Raw genomic sequence first — 22,795 nt, 5'->3', positions numbered from 1 at the left:
TTTTTTCTTAAATATAATTTTAAAATTAATCTAGTTGAGTGTCAAATGATAACTTTTTTTTTATTGTAGAAATTAAAAATTATATACATAAACTAAACTTAACTACCTAATGTTCACAGAATATTAATTAAAATCGATAGTATCGAATAAATATCTGGCAACATTCCCATAGACGATTGGTCTGGCAGTACCGTTTAAGGAGCTGCCAGATCGACGTTATTACATATCAAATGATAATCGATAGTATCGAATAGGGACCGATGTTTCTTCCAGCACTATTTTGCACCGAAAATAATTGCAATTTGATAAATAAACGCGACAATCGCAAACAAGTGGGCCAGGAGCTGCCGAAGGCGTCGATAGGATTTGCCCCCGGAATTGCTAATGCAACTATGGTTGGGAAAAACTTCAAGGCTCTCGCGCACTTTCACCGCCTGACCGAATACATAGTACAGTGCAAGCACTGCGACAAAACACTGTCCTCCAAGCACACCTCCTCCAATCTGACGCGCCATTTGATCCGGAACCATAAGCTCTTGGCCCGCACCATTTTCGCCGGCGAGGAGGGCAAGATGTTGGCGGAGCTCAAGGACGAGCTGGAGGCCTCCGTCTCCGAGGATCTCAGCATGGAGCTCGCAGAGGGCGAGGGCGAGACCAAGTCGGCGGTGCGCGGTATCATGGGCGTGAAAAGGGAGCAGCAGGAAATGGAGCGTCACAACCATGAGGTGGAGATGCGCAACAAGGTGATCGGGAAGAACAACAAGCTGTGGGCCCACTTTATCCGCATCTCGGAGTTCATGGCCAAGTGCATGCACTGCGGGAAAACGCTCTCCTCGAAGCACTCTTCCTCCAATCTGATGCGCCACATCGTGAGGAGACACAACAATCTGGCCAAGACCCTAAATCACTCACATCAGCACTTGATGACGCCCAAAAAGGAGGTATTTGGCAGCCTGGAGCGACGGCAGGCTGCTGATCCTCTGGAGAAAGTCAACTTTGATGATGTGGACAGCATCATCGAGAAAGTTGCCGATCACCTGGACGAAGAGGTTTGTCCCGGGGCTTTTAACCGACTCACATTCTACATACTTTCGATCTCTGGTTCAAGGTCACTTCGATTTCGCTGCAGGAACCCTTCTACGAGTACGTGGTGGACAACTCTGATTCTGTGGTTGTGGACAGGTGCGATGAGACGGAACCAGCGGAAATGCAGAACATGATTCCGCCGGATAGCGCCTCACTAGCGGATACCACCACCCAGCTAGACGAGAAGCTTAAGGCGGAGACGATATACTACAACGAAATGGCCGAATTGGCCAGGGCCAAGCGCCGGCTCATCGATCTGCAGACCAAGAAACTTCTCCTCGACATGAACGTGGTGGACAACTAAGCATCTGACGATTATTACGGCTTGTATTTGTAGGAGGATAAGGCGGGCAATATGATAATTAACTCTTAGGTACTATTATACTTTTAACGACATAACGATCTGTGCATTTACTCAGCGGGGTATTTCTTGATTTCCAATAGGTCATGCAAATGTAAATAGCTTTCACGACTAAAACAAGTGAAAGATTGCCAAAAACCTGGAAAAGATATATATATATTTGCATTTGCCGCATTTTAATACATTTTTTTTAAGTTTTTCTGTAATTTTCTATTCTAATTTCCCTTGTAATTAGATTGTTGTATTTCACGAATTGATTCTTGATAGGAGATTATGCGAATTCAGATGAGGCGATAACAATCCGAACCATTTCATATAAATAGTTTCTCACGACATGATCATGTGGTCGTTTGTACTAGTGGCGACGGTGGCCAGTTGTTTGGTAGTCGACAAACCTGAATTATTTGTGCTTGCCAATCCATGACGGTTTCCTTTTATGATTCAAAATGATGCGTTTTGATCTTACAACGGCACTCAAAAGCTATATGGAATATGTTATATGGAATGTTGATTATGCAGCAATAAGGTGGAAACGGTGCAACACAATAATCATACACAGAATGCCTAAAGCCATGAATGATTTTTAGCGGTACATAGCCAAAAAAAGGGTAAATGCATTCGTTGTAAAACAATATCGATAGGGAAAATAGAAATTTTAGATAATAACTTCTTCTAGTTTCCCAGAATAAAGTATTCTTTTATTTTATTATTTATGATGCATATGTTAACTTACTTATTGGACGATAAACTCCCCCAATATAAATGCGTGTAAAGCTTTAAAAGATGAAGTTGTGTATATTTGGGGTTAAGTAAATGGAAAAAATATTGTGCAAAAAACATTACGCGCATTTGTATTTTAGTAAAAAAGGAAGATTTCTTTTTATATTTAAAACTTTTTGGGAATCAAACTGAAATATATTCTAAATGGTCTACGGTTTGAGACAGCACTAAAGTTCTATCAGGGAACTCCACCATTTGGTTTAAACCTTCATGGGTTTAATTTGTTGTATTTTTTAGGCACTTTTTTACGATTTGCGTGTTATTTTGATTTGATTTGTTAGTCAAAGCACATCATTGAATTAATTCTGTCGAAATGAATCAGAATCCTGGCTCCTGGGAGAAAGTAAAGGCTGAACAGGACGATGGTATAATTGACCATTATGGTTAGTAACATATTGCCTTATTTTCCTATCCTAACACATGTGCCCTTGGTTTTCCAAGATCTGAAGAGTACTCCCTGGCGTCGTCGTTTGAAATCCGAATTCCCAAGTGACCCTTACGAAGAAAAGGGGTCGTATTTTCCACAGGGCAATAGCCAATCTAATGGCATCATAGATCTGGATCAGCCGAATAGCTCCAACAAAAGTCCCCGTCAGCCCCGAAAGGAGAATGTCGGCTGGGCTCGCTTTACGCTGAGAAAGATTGCCAGAAACAAAGCGGAGGGCAGGACAGAACCCAGGGATGCAGAGGACAAGGCTCGTAGCCGAAGGACGCTCCGGAAGCAGAAAAAAAAATTGAAAAAGAAGCAGCTCAAGGCCGTCCAGCCTAAACAACAGAAGCAAAAAAAATCGCTTGGGAAAAAAAGCAGAGCGTCCAAAAAGTCAAAGGGTGCTCCACTAGCAGTCAGGGAGCCCAATGAGGTGGTCACGGATAACCTGGCAATGGCCCTGGTGGACGAGTTCCACGATGACGGACGTTTACTAAACGAAAAGTGGGAGGAGATCGAGAGCGTACTGGCAGATATGGTGACAGATAGAATCATGGCTACTCCAGAGGGTCCCATCCCGTCCTTCGACTGCTCAAATGTAATCCGTGGTCATCGGGTGATCAGGTGCGACGACGGGTTCTCGAAAGTCTTCCTGGCGGATTGCGTGTCCAGAATCGGCGACAGTTGGAATGGCTTACGTATCAGCCTAGTGCACGCCAGCGAAATTCCCTGGCGTCCTACAGCTCGCATCTGGTTGCCAAAGGGGCAAACAGATCACAATAGGATCATTAGCTGTCTCAGAGCTCAGAACCTGGATGTGGACATGGCGGACTGGGTCATTCTCAAGGGAGAACAAGCCATAAAGACAAGTCAGCCTTTTGTTGTACTTATTAACCAGCGATGCCTGCCACAACTGGAGGCAGCGGACTACAAGGTTCGCTACGGCATAAGAATGGCGAAGATCAAGGTCCTTTTAACCGAGGCAGATGAGTTATCGGGCGAAGACGAAGAGTCCTGGAAACGCGAAGAGGACTTGCCATGCTCGAGTAAATCTCGCCGTTTTTCCAGAGAATAACCTCGACATCCACATACGGATGGTAACCTAGACTAGAAGCAAGAAAGCCTCAGGTTTGAAACCATATTAGCCATAATATGCTCGAAGTCAACAAATAGACCGTTAGTCCTTAAGAAATAAGGATAAGGATAAGAATAATATTAATTAATTCTGTTACTTATGTTATAGCAGTAGCAAGATTCAAGATGATTGGGTCGGAAGAAAATTTTCATGCGTTTCATTTATATCATGAAAACGATATACACTTTTGTTTTTAAAAGGACACACATGTCCTGCAGTATTAAATATAAAAAAACTTAATTCGGAACTCTGAATTAATAAAACATGTAAAGTTCTTCAGAATAAAAATAAAACAAAAGTTTATAATTAACCATTATCTATTAATTATTTAAACTATATTATTTTTTCATAAGTAGAAAAGAACAGAATATATTAGTTAGTAACCGAGAAAGAATTTTAACTGCTAAACTGGAATATCCTCTATGACTTATAGCCGCGCTGATTGTTAGCGAAGTTTCTTACCAACTTTCGTAGGCATTTGCTGTAAAATTAAGTCCGTATTTCTCGGTATTTTCCGATTGGTGGTAAAGGGTCACACTCATTCCCTAGTGGGCTTCGCATTTTTTGTTTCAGACGGAAAATCAAGAAAATAACTCTGGGTTTAAGTCATTATAAATAAAACAAAATGTCCAGCTTTTCGCCGAACCAACTGCGTCAGTGCACCCGCTTCACCGGCACGCCATGCACGCCGGACAAGGAGCAGCAGCTGCGGGAGCAGATCCACAGCGAGCTGGCCAAGATCAAGTACTGCGCCAATCCCACCTACGAGTGCAGCTTGATGCGAATTGAGGGCTACGACTACTGCATGCGGCACATCCTGCGTGATCCCCGCGCCAACTACCGCCAGTGCTCGCATGTCTACTCGAACGGAAGGAAGTGCATCAACGCGGTGGCCAAGTACGACAACAAGAAGGAGCAGATCCTTACCACCTTGTGTTTCGAGCACAACCGCCAGACACAGCTCCAAAAGACCCATCTGAATGTGGGTCGCATTCGCAGTCGCGTGGAGACCAACGAGACCCTGCTCCACAGCCTCTCGTCCCACATCAACGTGGAGGACATTAAGCCGGAGGCCCCCAAAACCGAACCCCATGATGATGATGAAATTGATGTGGTCTCGCCTCATGTAACTCCATTTGGTAGGTCTCACTGGTAGTGGATTCACTAAGTAGTAAATAAAATTTTCTCTTCCTTAGTCACCCAAGATCACCGAAACACCATTGACCACGTTGTGGATAGCTCACGCAAGCGCCGTCGCATTTTGGATTATGCTTCTGATAGTTCCAGCAATGATGAGGATCCACCTTGTCTTAGGAACACCGCCCAAGACATAGAGTTTTACGAATCAGACTACGAAAGCGTTGATTCTGAAGATGATGATCCTCTAAAGTAAGTTTTATTGAGGCCTATTCCGGTTTTCACTTTTAGGAAATGTTTTTAACTTGTTTTTGAGTTTCTGCCAATTTATAATTTTACTGTGTGCATCTTAAAAAAATATATTTAAGCTGGTTTAAAAGAATACTTCCCAAAATCATATAAAAAAAACAGTGAAAATGGGAACGAGCCAATACAAATCGTTCTATAAAGTATTCAACTAACACAAGTTATTTTTTCAGACATGCTGGCGTCTTTACGCGTGCTGAGGCTGTTAAAATTGCCGAGACCAAATTGATTAAGCTTAAGGAACTTTATCGCGATCAGATTTCCCATCTGCAGCATGTTCTGAAGCAGCGCCGTCGCAAGTATTTGCACGACATACGACGAGAGCGAGAACTATATTGTAAGCTTAAAACGAGTGAAATATTAGTAAGCAAGTTAATCTAATCCCTTTTTTTTAGGCAGCATTCATGACCAGCTGAAGGACACGCCACACGAGCGGAAGTTGTACGAACAACTAAAGGCGCTGAATAGCTACCATCGTCGACAGGGCATGGAGGCTGTGCTTTACAAGAAACTAAAGGAGAAGCGCGCCAGGGACACCTTGTATGCATCCAAGTCGTCGAGCAACCCAAAGTGCATCTTCACTGAGGGCGGTGTTAAGTGCGGAGAGCGAACGCTACCCTGCTGCAAGCACTGCCGGAAGCACATCCTGGAGGACAAGCGCCAGGTCCTGTTCCGGGCATGCGGCGTGGAACGAAGTGGGGTGGTCTGTCAGGAACCGGTGGCCAGCATTCTTGAAGACTCCAGTTGCGTACTGCATCTGACCGTGGCGCCGGCTAAGCGCCAGTATATACAAAAGGTGCGTTGATCAAAAACTAAACCTAACCCACGCCATACCCACCACACGTTTCTACTTAAATATTCCAACTGCCTCTTCATACATTGCCATAAGTTGTGTTGCACATAACTGCATATACTACAGTAATTGAACTGTAAAACAGTTTTAACATACATACATACTGCGTAACTAGCATTTAGATTTGATTTGTAGTAAAGCTAAGTATATCTACTGAGAAACAAACACGAAACACATGTACATAAGTGCTAGTATTGTCTAATAAGCTTTTTGTGATCGACCCTGAATAAATTGCCGACATCTCATCCTCCAGTTTTATGAACTCCCAAGCACTCCGCCGCTAGAAAGTATTTTCGCAGCAGGCCGTGGTGTCGATAATTTTGTCGGAAAAGACCCACGGATTGAACAGCGTGCGGAGGGCGATGATCTGTTGGATTTTGCAAGTGGTATATTCGAGTTTGATCTCGATACAGCTGATGATTTAGCAAACTCCCTCGACGAAGAGTGCGCCATGTTTCTTGACATGGACAATGACCTGGGCTTAGCCATTGATGATCGCAGTGTGGACAGTGCCCATGCAGACTTAGGCCTCGACCAAGATGGCGAAGAAGTATCCAATGATTTTTATGACCCCGGTGAAACTCAAGCTCAAGACAATCTTATTGAAAGCCAACTAGGTTTGGACGAATCATCGGTGCAGGACAGTAGCGAACTTAACTTTGAAATCGACGAGACCGACAGCAATGTTAACGAAGTGTTGAGAATGCTTGAGGGCATTGAGCAAATGCCCTGGTTTGATGCTCTGATGAACTAGTTCGATATTATAGTAAATGTAATAACCCACAATCCTAACCATAATCCAAGTATTAGTTTTTTGTACTCAAGTATTTACATTGTTGATAAACACTTTATTTCACAGAAATGCGAGTCAGAGACTGAAGAAGATGAGACGGTGTCAGCAAGCGTTAGTACCATTATAAAAACCGAAAAAAAGGAGCCTACAGATAATCTATTTGTGGGCCAAGTTCTTAACGTCACCACAGCTCATGGCGAAGACAACAAAGACGATATCAAACTTCTCAAGTGCATACAAAAGCAAACTAGCACTACTTCTTAAAACTTCGTAGAATAAATGTTTACTGTTGCAATCATAAATCCATATATATTAAATAAAAAACGTAGATTTAAATCTCTTATCTGAAAATGTCAATTGGCTTTGTAAGCATCTATTGTATTTTTTGTTTCTTCGGGAAAAAAGAATTCCTTAATAAATAGTTTCTTATTTAATCAAACTATTTTGTCGGTTTACGTAATTATTTATTTACATTTATTGGCGTTTTATAATTTATACAACTTAATATTTGTTTTACATTTATGCATGTATATATTTAACAATTCACATTTTACAGAGAAAATGCATAGCTTTTGCAGATTCTTAGAAAATAAAAAATATGCACTCTGTTTGCTTAAAAGTAATGACTGTAATTATTTGATCTTAAAGCACAGTTAAATATATCAGTTATCAGTTCCTCCATTCAGTATCTCTACTCAAATATTTACAGATTGCATATGCTATGATCATAGATTGATGGCAACCGCTCTCGTTGTTAAAATGCACTATTAAAATTATAAATTGGCAGCTAAATATATTAACAAAGTCTGTTAAAAGTTGAAACCAGTTTTCTTAATCATTTCCCTACAGCTCCGTTGTAGTCTCTACCTCTGAACGATCCAAATCGTTCAGATAGGAAAAGCCTATTTGGCCATAGTCCCTTTTGCCAAAGGAAACGTTTTCGTTTGTGCTGCTTAAGTGGTTGTGATCAGAACTGGATCTGTAAAAAGACAATAGTTATATAGATTGTACAATTAGACGTGTAAAAGCTTTAAGATGCATACCTCTGAAAAAGCGGATTTGTGATGGGCACTTCTCCACCATAAAGTCGATTGTTGAGCTGTCCATTTCGACCCAGCGTGGCATTCATCAGCTCACCATTGCCATTGAGCAATCCCACGTCGCAGAATGTGTTTCCCCGCCTACCCATCGTGCTGTAGGCATTATTTTTAGCATTGGCCATATTGTTGGGTCCAGTGGGATCTATGTTGTAAGCGCCGTTCTGATAATGGTTACTGTTCTGGTGCTTGATGCGACCCAAAGTGAGGGTGCCTGAAAGGGCGCCTCCATTCGGAGGGGATCCCAGTGGGTTGGCATTGTTGCGAGTGTTCATTTCCAGAGTCCGATTGAAGGTGTTCTGTCTGTTATTTATGGCCAGATTGTTGTTCATGTTGGCGTTGTTGAGATTCTTGTGCCGACGAAGAGTGGCAATGGTAGCCGTCGTGGCATCCGAGTGAGATGGACTAGACTGACCACCGCCATTGGTGTTCTCCTTGTGCGTTATGTAGCTGACGTTGTCCAGCGAGAAGGCATGGTTCTTGGCACTAAAGTCCAGCTGGAGATCGTCATCCACATCCGGTGGCACTGCCATCGCCAGCATCTGGGTCTCGTACTCCTTCATGTTGGCTATGGTTTCGCTGGCATTCGAGGCCTGCTGGTTAACGATCACAGGATCGTAGCGGGTTGGATTCGTAGAGGAGTACTGTCGCATGCGTTGCTTAAAGTTTTTGTATCTATAACGAGGAAAAAATAAATACATTTTAATGGAGATTACTGTTATTCGATTTTAATTAAGTTGTATTGCCATTAAATAAAGAATTAGAGACTCGCACGGGTTAGTGTTGATTCTACTATTTTCTTTGACTTTTAAGCTATTTAAATGTTCACAGTTAATTTAGGCTTTAAAAACTGTCTGTACTTACTTTGACCAAGAAATGCATATATAGATGATGCCGATTGTGCCAAGAATAAGTATAACAAGTGATATGGCAATAAGAGTGAAGGGAAAGACTTCATTATCGATGGCCACAGCGGCTTTAACCTGAAAATTAATGAAAAAAGAAAGGATTGATAGATACCCAAATGATATATATCATAAGTAGTAACCCACCTTATGAACCTGTTCTTTTCTTTCAAGGGGAAATGAAATATTGTCGGCGGTGGCCCTTGGTAAGGCAATATTTAGCTCGGATCGGGAAGCTGGTTGCAATAAAGTGGTCTCCACAATGCTATCTTTACGGCTCACCAACAGCTCTGTCTTCGGATCGATAAGATAGAACCATATATCCGTTGCGGCTGGGTTCTCGATCACCGTTCCATTCTTGGCCAGATACTTCTGACTGCTCATTCGTTCAATGCCGCTGACTAGTCCGGTTTTCTTGTCCAGCAGTTCTTCCAGTTCCGTGTAGTAGTTACGAAGATCGCTGGGTGCCGAGTTCGGGAATGATAATGCCATTCGATTTATGTCCGCCAATTTATTGACAACGATGCGGGCTCTCGTGCGATGAGATCCCTGTTCTTGGGCATCGCTATCACGAGCCTCCACCAAAAATGTCATCGGAAAGTCGTTTTCGTTTTTGAAATGCCTTGCAGTGCGCAGAACTCCAGTATCTTCAGACATCACGAAAAAGCTAGTGGGCTGGATATAATACACATATGGTGGTGAAAAGAAAAAGGTTTAGTAGGTTGATAGATTACTTACCATATTAACCCGGTTTTCGTCATCATCGTAGAGAGTGTATCGAACGGTTCCAAATTTACCTGAATCACGATCTGTGGCTCGCACCTGCAAAATGGTTGTGTCAACATCCATTTCTTCGGTTACCACCGTGTAGAAAGTGTCTTGTTGACCGCGTAGCCTATTAAACTCGAACTCTGGGGCATTATCGTTCTCATCCTGAACTATTATCTCCACGGTGGTGGTGTCTTTTTGTGGGTTGATAAAATAACGATGGGATGTTAGGCGCAACTGAAGGGTGTACGAGGTCTTGTTCTCAAAGTCCAGTGGTTGGATGAGCAACAAGTTACACCCATGATCAGCAGAACTTAAATTGAAGATTCCCTCTTCGTTTCCGCGGACAAATTCGCACTTGAAAGCCGGTGGCCCATCGGTTGATGTCTTTGAATTCACTATTTGAATGAGTTTGAGGGTGCTATTTGTTTCCATTGACTCTGGCACACTGGTGGTGTAGCTATCATCGCTGAAGGCCAAGCCTATACTTTCACTACTCATAACCAATCCGCTTTCCAGCTTATTGTCCAATTTAATTTCGTTATTGCCGTTGGACAAAAGGTGATGTACATCCACTCGCAGGGGAGCCACCGAACTCAGCTGGGGTTCACCCAAATCGTATGCCCTGATGTCCACCTGGTACTCCGTATCCTCTTCTTTGCGCAGTTCATCTCTTATCCGAATCGCCCCTGTATCCGGATCCACTTGGAAGTACTTGGGGGCCTTGCCACGACCCACAATCTCGTAGCGAACCACATTTCCCGGCGAAGTACCATCCCCATCGATCGCTGGCAGAGTGGCTATGATGGTTCCTATGCTCTGGTCATCATTTACGGTCACGGGATCGGGAACGGTTAAGAATCTCGGGGGTAAGTCGTTGCGATCCTCTACATCTACTACTAATTGAACTGTATCTCCGGGGCCGTCGCCATCGTTCTCAATAGTTCCAATGGTCAGCTGGTGTTGCTTCTGGCTTTCATAATCCAATCCCTTGATCGTCCTTACTTCTCCAGTTTTGTCCGAGACCCTGAAAAGTTCCGCATTGCCCTTGCGAAGGACATAGGTTATTTCCGGAACAGTATCGGGGTCGAAGGCCTGTACAGTGGCCACCAGGAAGTTTTCCTCATTTTCCGGAATGTGCACATCAATACGGGCATCAGTGAACTTTGGCACCTCATCTGGGAGATCTAGTACCTTCACCGTAACACTAGCCGTTCCTAGTCGGGCATCAGGAGCACCATCCTTGGCGGTGACCACAAACTTGTACTCGTTCAACTGCTCGTAGTCCAGTTCCTTGGCGGTCAGTATCTCCCCAGAAGTGGCATTAATGGTGAACGGTATGTCCGTGGGTATGGAGTAGGTAATCTCAGCATTGATACCTTCATCGGCGTCGGTGGCGTGAACAACTCCCACGGAGGCCTGAGCTTTGCCCTCGTCCACTTGGAAGACATATGGCAGGGTAGATGCATCGAATTCCGGGTTCTTATCATTGATATCCGTCACCTTGATATTTACGGTGGCACTGCTTGAGAGACCACCAGTGTCCTCTGCCCTCAGGATCAGTTGGTAGCGGGTCAAACTCTCTCTGTCCAACTTTCGGATGACTATGATAACGCCGCTTTCCTGACCCACTGCGAATTGCCGCAGATCATTGCCCGATATTATGGAGTAGACAACTGCATCGTTTTCCGGATCCTCGGCGTGAACCACCGTAACCGTGGAGTTGATCTCCGCACCCTCGCTGACCTGAACCTCGTAGATGGGTTTCTGGAAGCGCGGTGGCTTTGTGTTCGGTCCCGGGGTCACACTCACCTCGACGATCGCCTGCGAGGATAATCCCCCGATATCGGTGGCCTGCACTGTAATGCTATATTGTTCACCGGCCAGCAAACGTCCTTGGGTCTTGATCTCACCCGTCGTCTCGTTGATTGTGAACTTTTGAATGCCATTGTTGGAGACATGGTAAATGGAGTAGGTCACCACGGCATTTGGACCCTCATCGTTGTCAGTGGCGATGACCTGGGTGACCAGCCGACTTTCGCTCTGATCCCCAGCCGTAATGGAGATCGGTGGCACCATGGCCAGCTTGGGGGCATTGTCGTTCACGTCCCGTAGGTGGACCGTGAGACTCAGTGGAGCACTGGCCGCATTGGTTCGTGGTTCTCGGGCCACCACTTGAAACTTGAAACGTCCTGGCGCAGGAGGGTCGCGATCAAGGTTATCCTCGTTCACAATCAGTATCCCATCGCTAGTCACATTGAACGACGGCGTGGTCAGTTCGTATATATAGTCTGGCTTCGGATCGGTGTCACTCAGGTCGGCATCTGTGGTTTTGAATGATATAGGGTTTCCGTTCAAGTCCAACACCCTAGTTCCGATGGGCGAGTTCTCATCCACGTAGCCCTCAGTTTGAGAGGATGATATTACGGGGGGATTGGCATCCACTGGCTTAACGGAAATGGCCAGCTTTGCTGTCGTGAATCGTTGTGGTCCTGGGGAAACCTCCTCTGCTTTCACTATTATATCATACTTTTTCGCCGTCGAAGTATCAATAGCTTTGGTTTGCTTCAGCACTCCTGTATTCTCATCAATCTGGAAATAATCTGCGTAATTTCCTGGCATACCACTTGCAAAACTATATCGTATTGGGGAATTGATGGTGTCAAGATCCACTGCCTGAATCCTTTCGGGAAGAACAGTAAGTACTCCTAGCAAGGAACCTGCTGGCACGGATGCAGAATACTCTGGATTTATGCAGGCCCCATCAAGGGAGGCACATCCGCTATATATAAACGATGGATCCAAATCGTTTGAATCGGCTATATTGACTGTCAATGTTGTGGTCGATGAAAGGCGATCTGCGGTATTGCGCGCCCGATCCTGAAAGTAGATAAATGATATTTCATTTATATAAAAAAAATGCCCATAAATTTATAATGCAGTATTCATTTGCATTACCGATAACTATAGGTATATGTTTTCAGACTAGATCCCAAGTGAAAGGTATGGAACTTTAAAAAATGCCGTCGGCAAAAGGGCCGGTAAAAGTAGGCAGATAATTGGGGCCTTTTTGGCACAACATTTAATTGTTGCAATAACAAAGTAGGCAGTTTAATAAACCCTTTGTAATAATTTAATTAATAATCAAGCCTTCACTTACCGAAGCCACAATTGTGAGATAATAGGTTTGTATTTTCTCAAAGTCCAAAGTCTTGGCAACAGTGACCTAAAAGAAGTGGAGAGAAATTATAATGTATGATTCTCAAATAAACTTTCTAGACTTACCTGACCCTGGTGTGGAAATGATATGGCAAAGGTGCCATAGCCATCCGTACTATACTTTTCAATATCTGTCGAGTTTGCACTTCCCTCGGCTATAAAATACTCAACCAGTCCGTTGACACCTGCGTCCTTATCGAGGGCCTGAATGTTTCGAAAAATAGTGGTTCCCACCGGTGTGCTCTGTAAAAAATTATTAAAAGCCATTGAAATGTCAGTTAATTCGACATGGGAAGCGACGGGGGGTTTTCTTCAGAGCCTGGGGTTTATTCAAGAACCGAAAGTGTTTCCTGCCTGCTTAATAAATTGTTTCTAGTTCAGCAAGATGATACCATAAGCTATTTTTTCCCTCACTGAAGGTACATTTCTAACATTTCCCATGGAACGCAATTGGGAGCCAACGGAAACTCTGAGATCATTAGTTTATTCGCATTGTTTCAGCGTCAAGTGGCTGCAGTGAAGATTCAAAAGCCTGCTGGGCTGTTATGTAACGGTCGCAGCCTCTTAAACTCATGTTAAGGAGCAGCTTTGCTACTTGTATGGGGAGTTCGGAGTTTGCAGTCTGGAGTCTGCCGTTTCTTCTGTACAGTGTACACTCGAGTCGGTAATTTAGCATCCACAGTGCATCCCCAGAATTGCAGCTGAGCTCATGCACAAGACATTGTTCATTCGCTGAACTTTGCGATTTGTTTCTCAGTTAAATGGCATGCAAGCTTAGGTCATCTTTTTTCGCTTTTCATAATTTTCGGTTTTATTGCATGGTGTTTGGGCATTTACTTTTCGAATTCCCATGGCTGAATCCAGCCATTTATTATGGGTATTGATTTTGCAGATACCATATTGTTTCGGTAGCTCTCTGGAGGTATAATTTATCTCGGTTCTTGTAATTATTTGATAGAGCGGGAATGAAATGCGATTCTGTTGTGTTGTTCTGTCTTGTCGTTTCTGCTCGAACATCGGGTCCCTTGGGAGTGTTCGCCTAAGCCGGCAAGTGCATACCAATTATATTCCAGTTTGACTGGCAGAACGCCATATAAAGGGACCTGGATCACGAATTTACAATGCACTATATACTTTTTTCTGCGAAGAATCGATGACGCAGGTAGCCAGCCAGCCCTTTTGTTTATTCTCCACCAGGCTTCTTAAACTTTAAGGCTTCACATTGTTAAATAAATTTTGTATGGGTAAACGTCCTGATTGCAAATTCCGATGAACCATTTATATTCTGCTTTATAGCATTACTTTACAATTTTATTTACTATCCGATAAATCTACTCTCAAGGTCTTAGGTATAATCAGGTCCTCAATAAGAAAACAAAATGTATAAACTATAATTGGCTTTTGTTTTCGAATTTAAATTATTTAACGAGTGTAGTGATAGAATGAAAAAAGTGTTAAATATATGAGAGATTCTTACTAAACGTTCTTTATAATTCGCGATAATTTAATATCTATTAACAGTATTGACAAGCATTTATAACTGAAAGCCATTCCTTTCCTTACGATTGTATTCTTATGAAAATTGATTGCTCAAAAATTATCTAATTAATTAATTACTACTGGTTTAATGTCTTAATAGTGTGCGGCTTCTTATGTGAGGTTTCTTCAATTATGTAAAGACACAGGTGCGATTTAAGCACGTTTATTGGCAAGGTTTCTCTGATCTTGGCTAAGTCGTCGCAAAGTAATGCACTTTATAGGGGTTCTTTATGTTCGAGTTTGTATGTAGCACGTTTCCGCTTTGTTTTATGCTTTTTGCTGACGCTGCTTTCTAATATGTCAACAGTTCTGTAATTGAACGTTATTAGTCTAAATACGTGATTAAAAGCCGGCAGGCAATACTCTTGCACTTGCCGCCGGTCCCAAGATCCTCGGATGCTGGGGATTGGGGATTGCGGATTGGGGATCCGCTCGACATGCTATTGTGTTGCCGAAGCGCTGAAAACATGTTCACTACCACTTCATTAGTGTTCAGTATGTAGTTGCTGCTGTCGCGTCGAGAAGACTATGCACATTCACCTGACTCTTGCACAAGAAGAAAATGGGAGGATTTTGAAAACCCGATATGCTTACTATTTAAATTATTTGGGGAAATTCAAACCAATAAGTACTAAAAGGGCATTTCTTCCAATTTATCACACGATTATATACACTTGTTAACTAAGAATTTATCTAATAAAATTATAAGATATAAAACTCTTCAGTAACCCTTTTAACTTGAAGAGTAATATCACGTTTTAAAGCTTGAGGAATGTTGATATAGATTTAAGACTGTAAGATAAAAAGATATTATGCATGCTATCATTTCTCTGTTTTATAGGGCTTAATGTATAACTATACAAAATGTCTAAACATAAAATATATTAAAAAGCATCAAATTGAATATTCTTTAGATGAATTTAGCAAAGATCGAAACCATACCGGTATTAGACAAACTATTTATCAACATCTTTGTTCTTAAGATAGCATCTCATTATACGGTGGATCTCTGGTAAATAGCTCCTAAACACAATCTAAGATTATCTTAGTTCAATTGATCTCAGTGTATCTGTGACTTTTTGCAGCGTTAGTCCGTTTGGCACCCGGCTCAGAGGAACTATGGCGAGAAATGCGGGCAAACTTCGGGGTGGCGAAAAGCTGATCGTGCGGACGCTGGAAAATGTCTATTTACTTACCTCGGGAACGGTAACCTCGTAGGGCGTGTTCATGAAACGCGGCGCATTGTCATTTATGTCCGACACCCGAACAATAATGGGAATGGTGCGCTTTTTGTTCGTGGATCTAATGGTGCAGGAAACCTGAAACGATTTGAGCAGTCGTAGACATATTTTCATAAATATTTTCATCTGGCAAAATGGAGCAGAGAGAGTAATGTACCTGAAAGACAATGTGACTGAGATTTTCCTCATCTCGATCCAGGGGCTGCAGTAGTTGTAGTTTCTTGCCGTTTAACTGAAATATCGGCTGGCCTTTCGGAAAGACCAAATTCAAAGCGATTTCCGTCTCCGGATCGCCGAAAATTGGAAGCTCTGGCGGAGTGGTTGGCTGTCCAATAACTGCAAAAAACGCATAAATAATATAGTAAAAGTTGAAGTCTAATAAATAAAGCTAGGTTATTGGTACAAGTGGCTCCAAGCCGGCAAACATATCGGGATGGAAACGAGAAAACTGCAGACAGCTGCCTTTCTCTTTGCATTTGGGGTCAAGTTGCAGCGATCACTTGCGATGTATACGTGTGTGCACATATCGTAGATGCATCTCGCATCCACATGAAAGCCTTTAAAATTCGTGTGATCTTGTTGTTTCGCAGTAAGCGCCTCCATGAGTGATATCAGATATTACGTAACGAACCATAATGTTTTATTTAAATACATTAAAGTAGGAATTCAATGCCTTAAAGCTCCTTAAATATTTTATGAACTCTAAAACACAACTTCAATTTAAAATTAATGTGCCGTACATTTTTTGTAGTCTTGGCTTAAATCCTAAGTCTCTAGGATTAGATTTGTATATATCTAATCTGGAACTTTTTCAATTTTAAGATACCTTTTGCATAAATTATTTGTATGGCGATCTTATGACACCCTCCCTAAACTTCTGTGACCCAAGAGTTAATTAATGTTTTAAATTACTTAATTGCAGACCCAAAATCAACCAATTATGGTTTTGAGAGTTGGCCAGTTTTACCTTATAGAGGTGCACCTTAGCGAACATGAAAATTATACAATGTATCTACAATGTACATTTAATTTCTCTGGTCTGACGTGCTTTTCATTCTTTGATGTGAAGTGCTGCCTATGTGCATGAACACGTTTAAAATTATAATTATGGTGTTGCACCTTTCGTGCTTTTAGTCTATGATCTTGAAGTCGAGGTTGAACGCCGAGCATTTTGTCTAAAAAGTGAATAGCCATTCATGTTTTTGCATCCACGTAATAGATTTAAAGTTAAAGTAGTTTTAGAAGTCATATTTCCTGTTTAAAGCCATTTTAAACTGCTCAAATTGCATAGTTAGTTAGTCGATAACCTAAGCTAAATGGTTTATATAATCCGTTGAAGAAATACTTACAAGACTCACGGCTTTCTTCGATATCCAGAATGATATTCGTTTGACCGGTTTCCACTTCGCACATTTGCGACTTGCCCAAAACCGCCGAACAGAGCAGGATTAGGAGTCCGAAGAAGCCAAGTCCCTGCTGGGGAGTGAGGTTTCTCGCAGTCATTTTTCTGAAAATAAAAGTAAACAAATATTCCTTGTAAAATATATATTTGCCAGAGTCTGATTTAAATATTATTTTGAGCCACTAACAGCTTAACCTACGCCATGGGGCCCACACAGCGGATCTGGAAACCCGAGTCAAGCTCGAAATGTCTTCTGCATACGCTGCTTTTGTATGCAAAGACGGCTTCTCATACCTTAAATGGTGTGATATCAATATGCAATAAACAATTTAACAAACTTGGCGTTGTCTTAGCCGCAGCGCGTTCTTTTCTTCTCTCTATGCCGAAAAAAAATATATATATATTCGCGTATATGGACATGTGGAAATCTAAGATGCGAAGATCTGCGGAGGATAGCTATGCGGCTATTTGTTAGCGATAATAAATACTAAGTTGGTGTCGAAATTGGTGGCTAAATTGAAAATTCTCATAGTTCCGTTTTGAGCTCATCAAATGACTTGGCCAGGAAAATATTGACTGAGAGAAGTTCATAACGGTAGGATCATAAATTGGTTAATAAAGTGGGAAGGCAAGCCGTGCCAACAACTAGACAACGGGGCCCGCGATCAGGTGCACATTTTGCCCACCTCATCTCATCGAGCGCCTAAATGGCCAACTTGACTGCCCGATCAACTTTTGTGGCTGTGGCTGCGGCTGGGATACAGTTAGCCATGTTCTCCAAAGCCACCTCATGCGGCTTCTATCCCTAAGTTTCAGCTCTTTCTCTGCAGTTCAGCGCACATCCGCTGGCGTTGTGCCCCATCCCCAACTCCAACTCCATCTCCAACTCCCCATCCAAGACTCGTTGGCACCAGGAGCACTTCTATTTCTATCGTATCCGTTACCCGGATCGTTTGTTTAATGAAACAGATCGAAGCTAATCTCTGGTTTTCTCGCTTTTTCTTCGGCTTTTATTTGCTTGAGTTCATAAGTTATGGATGGGAATAAAATAGGTTCAGTAAGTTAGAAAAAAACCATGATATAAAGAAATAAACTTAACCCTCTAATTAAAGAAAATTAAAAAAAATATGTAAAAATGAAAGTAGAAGAGTTATTAAGTAAGTATTAAGTATTAATTTAAGTCTTAAGCTGATTAGATCAACATATAAACTAAATGATAATTAGGTTTTTAAAAAAAAAAATATATGACAACAATATTATTTAAAAGCACATTTAATGCATAAGTAAATTTAAGGTTTAATGCAAAAATTCAGAAGTTAATTAGATCTTTTAAATAAATATGATAGGATTTTTAAAGCAAGCATTTTATTTTTGTATTTCTTTAGTAGTGAGTATTTAAAAAGCATACAAAAAAAGAAAATTACTCATCCGCGATGTTGGTTATGTGGGTAGAAGTGTTGGAAGTCATGCTGTGAAGTATGCCATTTTTGTATTTTTGTAAATCAATAAGACTCTAGGCTTATGAAAGCTGTTAGTGAATATGGTCAAATTAAAAAAATGGTGTTTTATCGTTTCATTTAAGAATAGGGATTATGGATTTTGAATGTTTAAAAATAAGCTTGATCACTAAAGTTTTTATTGGTTCGGACTCCTTGCGGAGTCGGTTCCGTGATACAGTTCTCTTAATTTTAAAATCTAAAAGCCGAAATCATTGCTTATTTCTTAGATTCCCTAAATTATTTAATTTACGCAATTACACTACAGAATATTATTCCACCAATCAAAATATCTATTAATTTTAACGACTTATATAATTTTCTAAATGTCTGCCAGTGCCGCAATCTGGAATTAAATCAAACTTGTCTTAAAACGCAGCTATTGCTGAAATTATCTCCGAAATCATAAAAGCAACGATCGTGCATTGCGTAACGGCGAGATATCACATTGTATTGATATGGCTTAAATGTTTCGCCGTTCCTGTTTCTATTTGCGAAAATCGAGAAAATCGCGAAAAGCGCTGCGAGTCCTCCGCTTTCACTGAACATACCATGCCCCTCGCCGTATAAACAAAAGTCGCGATGAGGTGAAGCCGCGGAGCTCGGTGGCCACAGAAAGTCAGTTGCTGATTATGTTCAACCGGAAACTTATAGAAAAAGCCGAATGTGCCAAACTGGTTTGCAAAATAAACGAAAGCCGAGGTATCGCTTTGCTTTGAATGCCTATGCCTGTATGCCTTTGCCTGAAATGCTACTAGTGCTGGGTGCAGATTCGATATGTACGGGAAACCTGTTGCTTATTGATGCTGTTTTTGCCAACATTTTCTAGTTTTGAATGTGGTACAATACGTACCGAACTTAAATCTGAAATCTGTTGGAATGCGAACGATGGTTGCCACACAAATCTTAAATAAACAAGAAAGGAACGCTAGTTTTACGGTCCGAATCTCGGGATACCCTGGCCCACCAATCATACTCGAATCGTTCTGTCAGTCCCAACTTTGATTGTTATGCTAATTCTGCGGGTGTTTTATTGTATTTTAATTTTATTGAACAGGAGGACGCGCTCGCGACCATACAAAGTATTCGTTTATATGCGTATGTATTTACTCTGATCCGTGAGAAGTTTCATAATGCCTCATGACAATAAAATATTGTCGTATATCAGCGCATCTCAATCTAAGCAGATTAAAACTTCAAAGTAGTAGTAATGGTATTGTGAATTCATTTCAGGTTATATTAAATTTATGGCTGCTATTGAAATGTTTTGATAACCTTTTAATTTCGATCATTTCTGCAAAACTTTAATGCTGATAGGTCAAGTTTCTATAATTCTAATCGTTCTATTGAACTCAGCAAGTATCTAAGAGCCAATTTGCTGGGAATCATTTTTCTCGGTGGTTAATTTTCATGATTCGCTTTTTTGTTAAGAACGCCCATACTGACAAAACCTGAACCATCAACTGCTGAGTAACAGAAATAATCTTAAATGGTCAGCGGTTTAAAAGCCAACGTTCAGGGCTTAAAAAAAGTATGGAAATATCAAGACGCAAATTATACAAATTAACAATTAAATTAAATTCTCAAGAGTTCAAAAATATCTAGCGAGCTTAGTCGTTGAACTACGAAATTTTTGGTGACAATAAAATGAATCGAGCTGAATTGCCGCTTAAAACAACAGTTAGGTGATTATGCCTTCTTCTTTATTATTTGCTTCGAGGCATTTAACCAAATGAAGATTAATCTTTGAAGTAGACATCAGAACTTTAATCACAGAACATTGTTTTCTTTCATATTCTTTTTTCCGTATAAATGCTGTATAAATAAGTAAAGATAGGTTTTAATTCTCATAACTTACCGTTTATTCTAAAGATTAAAAATTGCAGTAGCTCAAAATATTTCTGCTATCCAACGTGAAAAGGTTCACACGCCGTTAATGAAGGACTTATTTATCCTTAATTACATTTCGGGCATTTGATATTCAAATGTGTATTTGCTCGCAACCCGTACGCTGAATATGAAATAAGGTTAAATTTAATTTAATACACACACGACACTATTATTTATCAATACTTATTTTATGTATGGTTTTATGAGAAAACTCAGGTTGAGTCCACACATCAAAAATTATGAACACAAGACAGGTTTAGGAGCGTTGTTTTCTCGTTTTTTCCACACTTGATTGATTATTAATGGCTTTATATTTTTACTTTTCGAGGTTGTCCTCATGGATTAATTATAAATCTTAATATTTCGCGAAATGTAACCAACAAAGCGGCGCGTGGGAGTTTTTGGTAGCATGTAGTAAAAGTAGCATGGCAAGTTGATGACTATCTATGTATGCCTGTACAAGAGTGTATAAGTTTTCTTACACAAATCTCGACATACGTGACCTCATTTGCCGATCTGACAGAAAACGTTTTTTGGTTTTGGTTGTTTCTTTGCAAATGTCGCAAAAAAATCCCGGTCGATAAATTAAATTCGTGTTGTGTGTTTTCTACAAAACGATAAACACATTGGCATTTAATACAGCGATCACGTTCACATTCCACATTACTGTTCTATCCTTTTTTTGTTTAATGATGATGGGCAAGTTGATGTGAAATTTTTGCTTGTATTTACACCATTGTTTTTTTGGGTAAACAATAAATTGGCAAGAGAAAGTCTTGCTTTCGGGGAATTATACATATAGTTATGTATGGGTACAATCTTCTTTTTTTAATGCTGGATGCTTCGTAGATGGGGGCTTTGTTTGCCAGGCGGGGTTTCTTTGTTATTTAAACGGGGATTGTTTTATTTTTATTCACTGGTATAGAGGATTGTGGGGTTTAATAAACCCAGTATTAGGCCCCTTCAAGGGTATTATAACTTTAAATAGCCTCGGATCTACACATCACACGTCGCCATAAACGGACCATTCTGAACTTTACACATTTTCTTGAGAGATAACTCTTAAAAAATTAGCTCTTAGGCATATTCATACCAGCTTGAAAACCGGTATCGCGGGAGCCACCTAAAATACGATTATGCACATACTACACTGCGCGAAAGTACGTGATGACGGTTCGGTGGTCGGATCGGAACTGTTTCGGTTCGGTTTATCTGTGTCTCTTGCGAGCAACAAGTGGGCGCTACCATCCAATCCCAGGCGGAACGAAGTGGAATCGGAACCGATCTCTCGCTGGCATTCGCTTTTGCGGTAAAACTGGTTTTTGGGACTAGTTTACCAGCTGATGCCACACAGCACACCACATAGCTAGATATACCCATTTTTCGAGTGCGAAAGGCCTATGTGGTACAGGTACTATGGACCGCGATCCCCGATCTGCAGGTGCATGTTGGTATGTATGTTTCTGGAAAAAATCAGCTAACAGCGGTCTGTTAAGTCAAAGGTAAATAAAAGACCACCATGTTTCATTTCCATAGGAGTAGGCTGCGGAACCAGTTTTCGGGCTTTTTTTTGCCTCTTTTGTTTTTAGCTGCAGTTTCTTCAGTGTGTTTGTGTTTGGGGCGCTGTGTAAAAGTTTTTATTAAAATGTTTTAGGTGATGTTGCTGCGATTTTGTGCAGCAATAGCAATACCAATCTGTGGCCGGACTTTGCCAGCCCGCTTACTCCGCCGATCCGGTGCATGAATGAAGTTCACTAAAGGGGCAGACAGCATTTTTGTACCTGTCAGGCGGCCACAGAGTCGCATATGCATATTCCATTGTATTGGGACAATGAGACAGTTGCTGTGCTATCCAATCCACGAAATTACCATCATTGGGAGGTGTCTGCAGTCGCACACCGGGCAAATATTATCATTTTCAACCGGATGCTATAAGACCAATCAAAGTAATATCATTTTTTTACAGCTTAAATATGGTTTAGATTATCTTTTATACATAAGGTATTTTGTAAAACTCAAAACGTAAATAGAACTACCAAACTAACTATCACCTCATGATATAATCTTTCATATATCGAGTTCTTTAAAATGCCAAACAATCAACTTAAACACCTAATTAAAGCAGTTTAATATTCTGACTCATATCTATAAGCTAAAGTACAGACAGAGCTTTAAAAGTTTTAAAATACAGAAACCAGTCCATAAAACCGTGTGTCTATGGCTAACTATATTTTAATCTGTGGCCCATTCAAACTGCCTTGGACAAGATTAAGACATGTACTAACTGGCTATTAACACAGTATCTTTATGGTGGTAAACCTCATGGGATGCAAACTTATTTTCATAATTTACTTGAAGAG

At 41.1% G+C, this 22,795-nt stretch overlaps 4 protein-coding genes across 6 annotated transcripts; 3 read left to right on the top strand and 1 right to left on the bottom strand.

Moving 5' to 3' along the window:
• The first annotated feature begins 251 nt into the window (after window positions 1–251).
• On the top strand, window positions 252–1,627 carry LOC108049071. Of its 2 annotated transcripts, none has more exons than XM_017130119.2 (2): window positions 252–1,049; window positions 1,130–1,627. In XM_017130119.2, exons 1-2 carry the CDS (start codon window positions 261–263, stop codon window positions 1,388–1,390), a joined length of 1,050 nt encoding a protein of 349 aa, XP_016985608.2. In that variant the 5' UTR covers window positions 252–260; the 3' UTR covers window positions 1,391–1,627. The 2 variants fall into 2 exon arrangements, with proteins under 2 accessions (XP_016985608.2, XP_016985607.2); XM_017130118.2 differs by having other exon boundaries at window positions 1,109–1,627.
• An 851-nt stretch (window positions 1,628–2,478) lies between these two features.
• On the top strand, window positions 2,479–4,058 carry LOC108049056. The gene is made up of 2 exons (XM_017130088.2): window positions 2,479–2,610; window positions 2,669–4,058. The coding sequence occupies exons 1-2, from the start codon at window positions 2,541–2,543 to the stop codon at window positions 3,727–3,729; spliced, it is 1,131 nt and encodes a 376-aa protein (XP_016985577.1). The 5' UTR covers window positions 2,479–2,540; the 3' UTR covers window positions 3,730–4,058.
• A 261-nt stretch (window positions 4,059–4,319) lies between these two features.
• LOC108049061 (KAT8 regulatory NSL complex subunit 2) lies at window positions 4,320–7,320 on the top strand. 2 transcript variants are annotated; one of them, XM_017130094.2, is made up of 5 exons: window positions 4,320–4,928; window positions 4,986–5,178; window positions 5,406–5,569; window positions 5,628–6,028; window positions 6,945–7,320. In XM_017130094.2, exons 1-5 carry the CDS (start codon window positions 4,415–4,417, stop codon window positions 7,140–7,142), a joined length of 1,470 nt encoding a protein of 489 aa, XP_016985583.1. In that variant the 5' UTR covers window positions 4,320–4,414; the 3' UTR covers window positions 7,143–7,320. The 2 variants fall into 2 exon arrangements, with proteins under 2 accessions (XP_016985583.1, XP_016985582.1); XM_017130093.2 differs by lacking the exon at window positions 6,945–7,320 and adding an exon at window positions 6,339–6,857.
• A 14-nt stretch (window positions 7,321–7,334) lies between these two features.
• Window positions 7,335–21,620, bottom strand: LOC108049060 (cadherin-99C). The gene is made up of 12 exons (XM_017130092.2): window positions 21,529–21,620; window positions 20,404–20,556; window positions 16,997–17,154; window positions 15,805–15,983; window positions 15,603–15,725; window positions 12,934–13,110; window positions 12,809–12,874; window positions 9,619–12,528; window positions 9,028–9,555; window positions 8,840–8,958; window positions 7,922–8,650; window positions 7,335–7,857 (listed from the first exon to the last, which is right to left on the bottom strand). The coding sequence occupies exons 3-12, from the start codon at window positions 17,148–17,150 to the stop codon at window positions 7,722–7,724; spliced, it is 5,121 nt and encodes a 1,706-aa protein (XP_016985581.1). The 5' UTR covers window positions 17,151–17,154; window positions 20,404–20,556; window positions 21,529–21,620; the 3' UTR covers window positions 7,335–7,721.
• Window positions 21,621–22,795: the final 1,175 nt, after the last annotated feature.

This window comes from Drosophila rhopaloa, unplaced genomic scaffold (assembly GCF_018152115.1).
Source record: "Drosophila rhopaloa isolate 14029-0021.01 unplaced genomic scaffold, ASM1815211v1 contig_178, whole genome shotgun sequence".
Lineage (NCBI taxonomy): Eukaryota > Metazoa > Arthropoda > Insecta > Diptera > Drosophilidae > Drosophila > Drosophila rhopaloa.
Note: the sequence above shows the minus strand (reverse complement) of the source record. Positions and strands in the feature narration are given on the sequence as shown.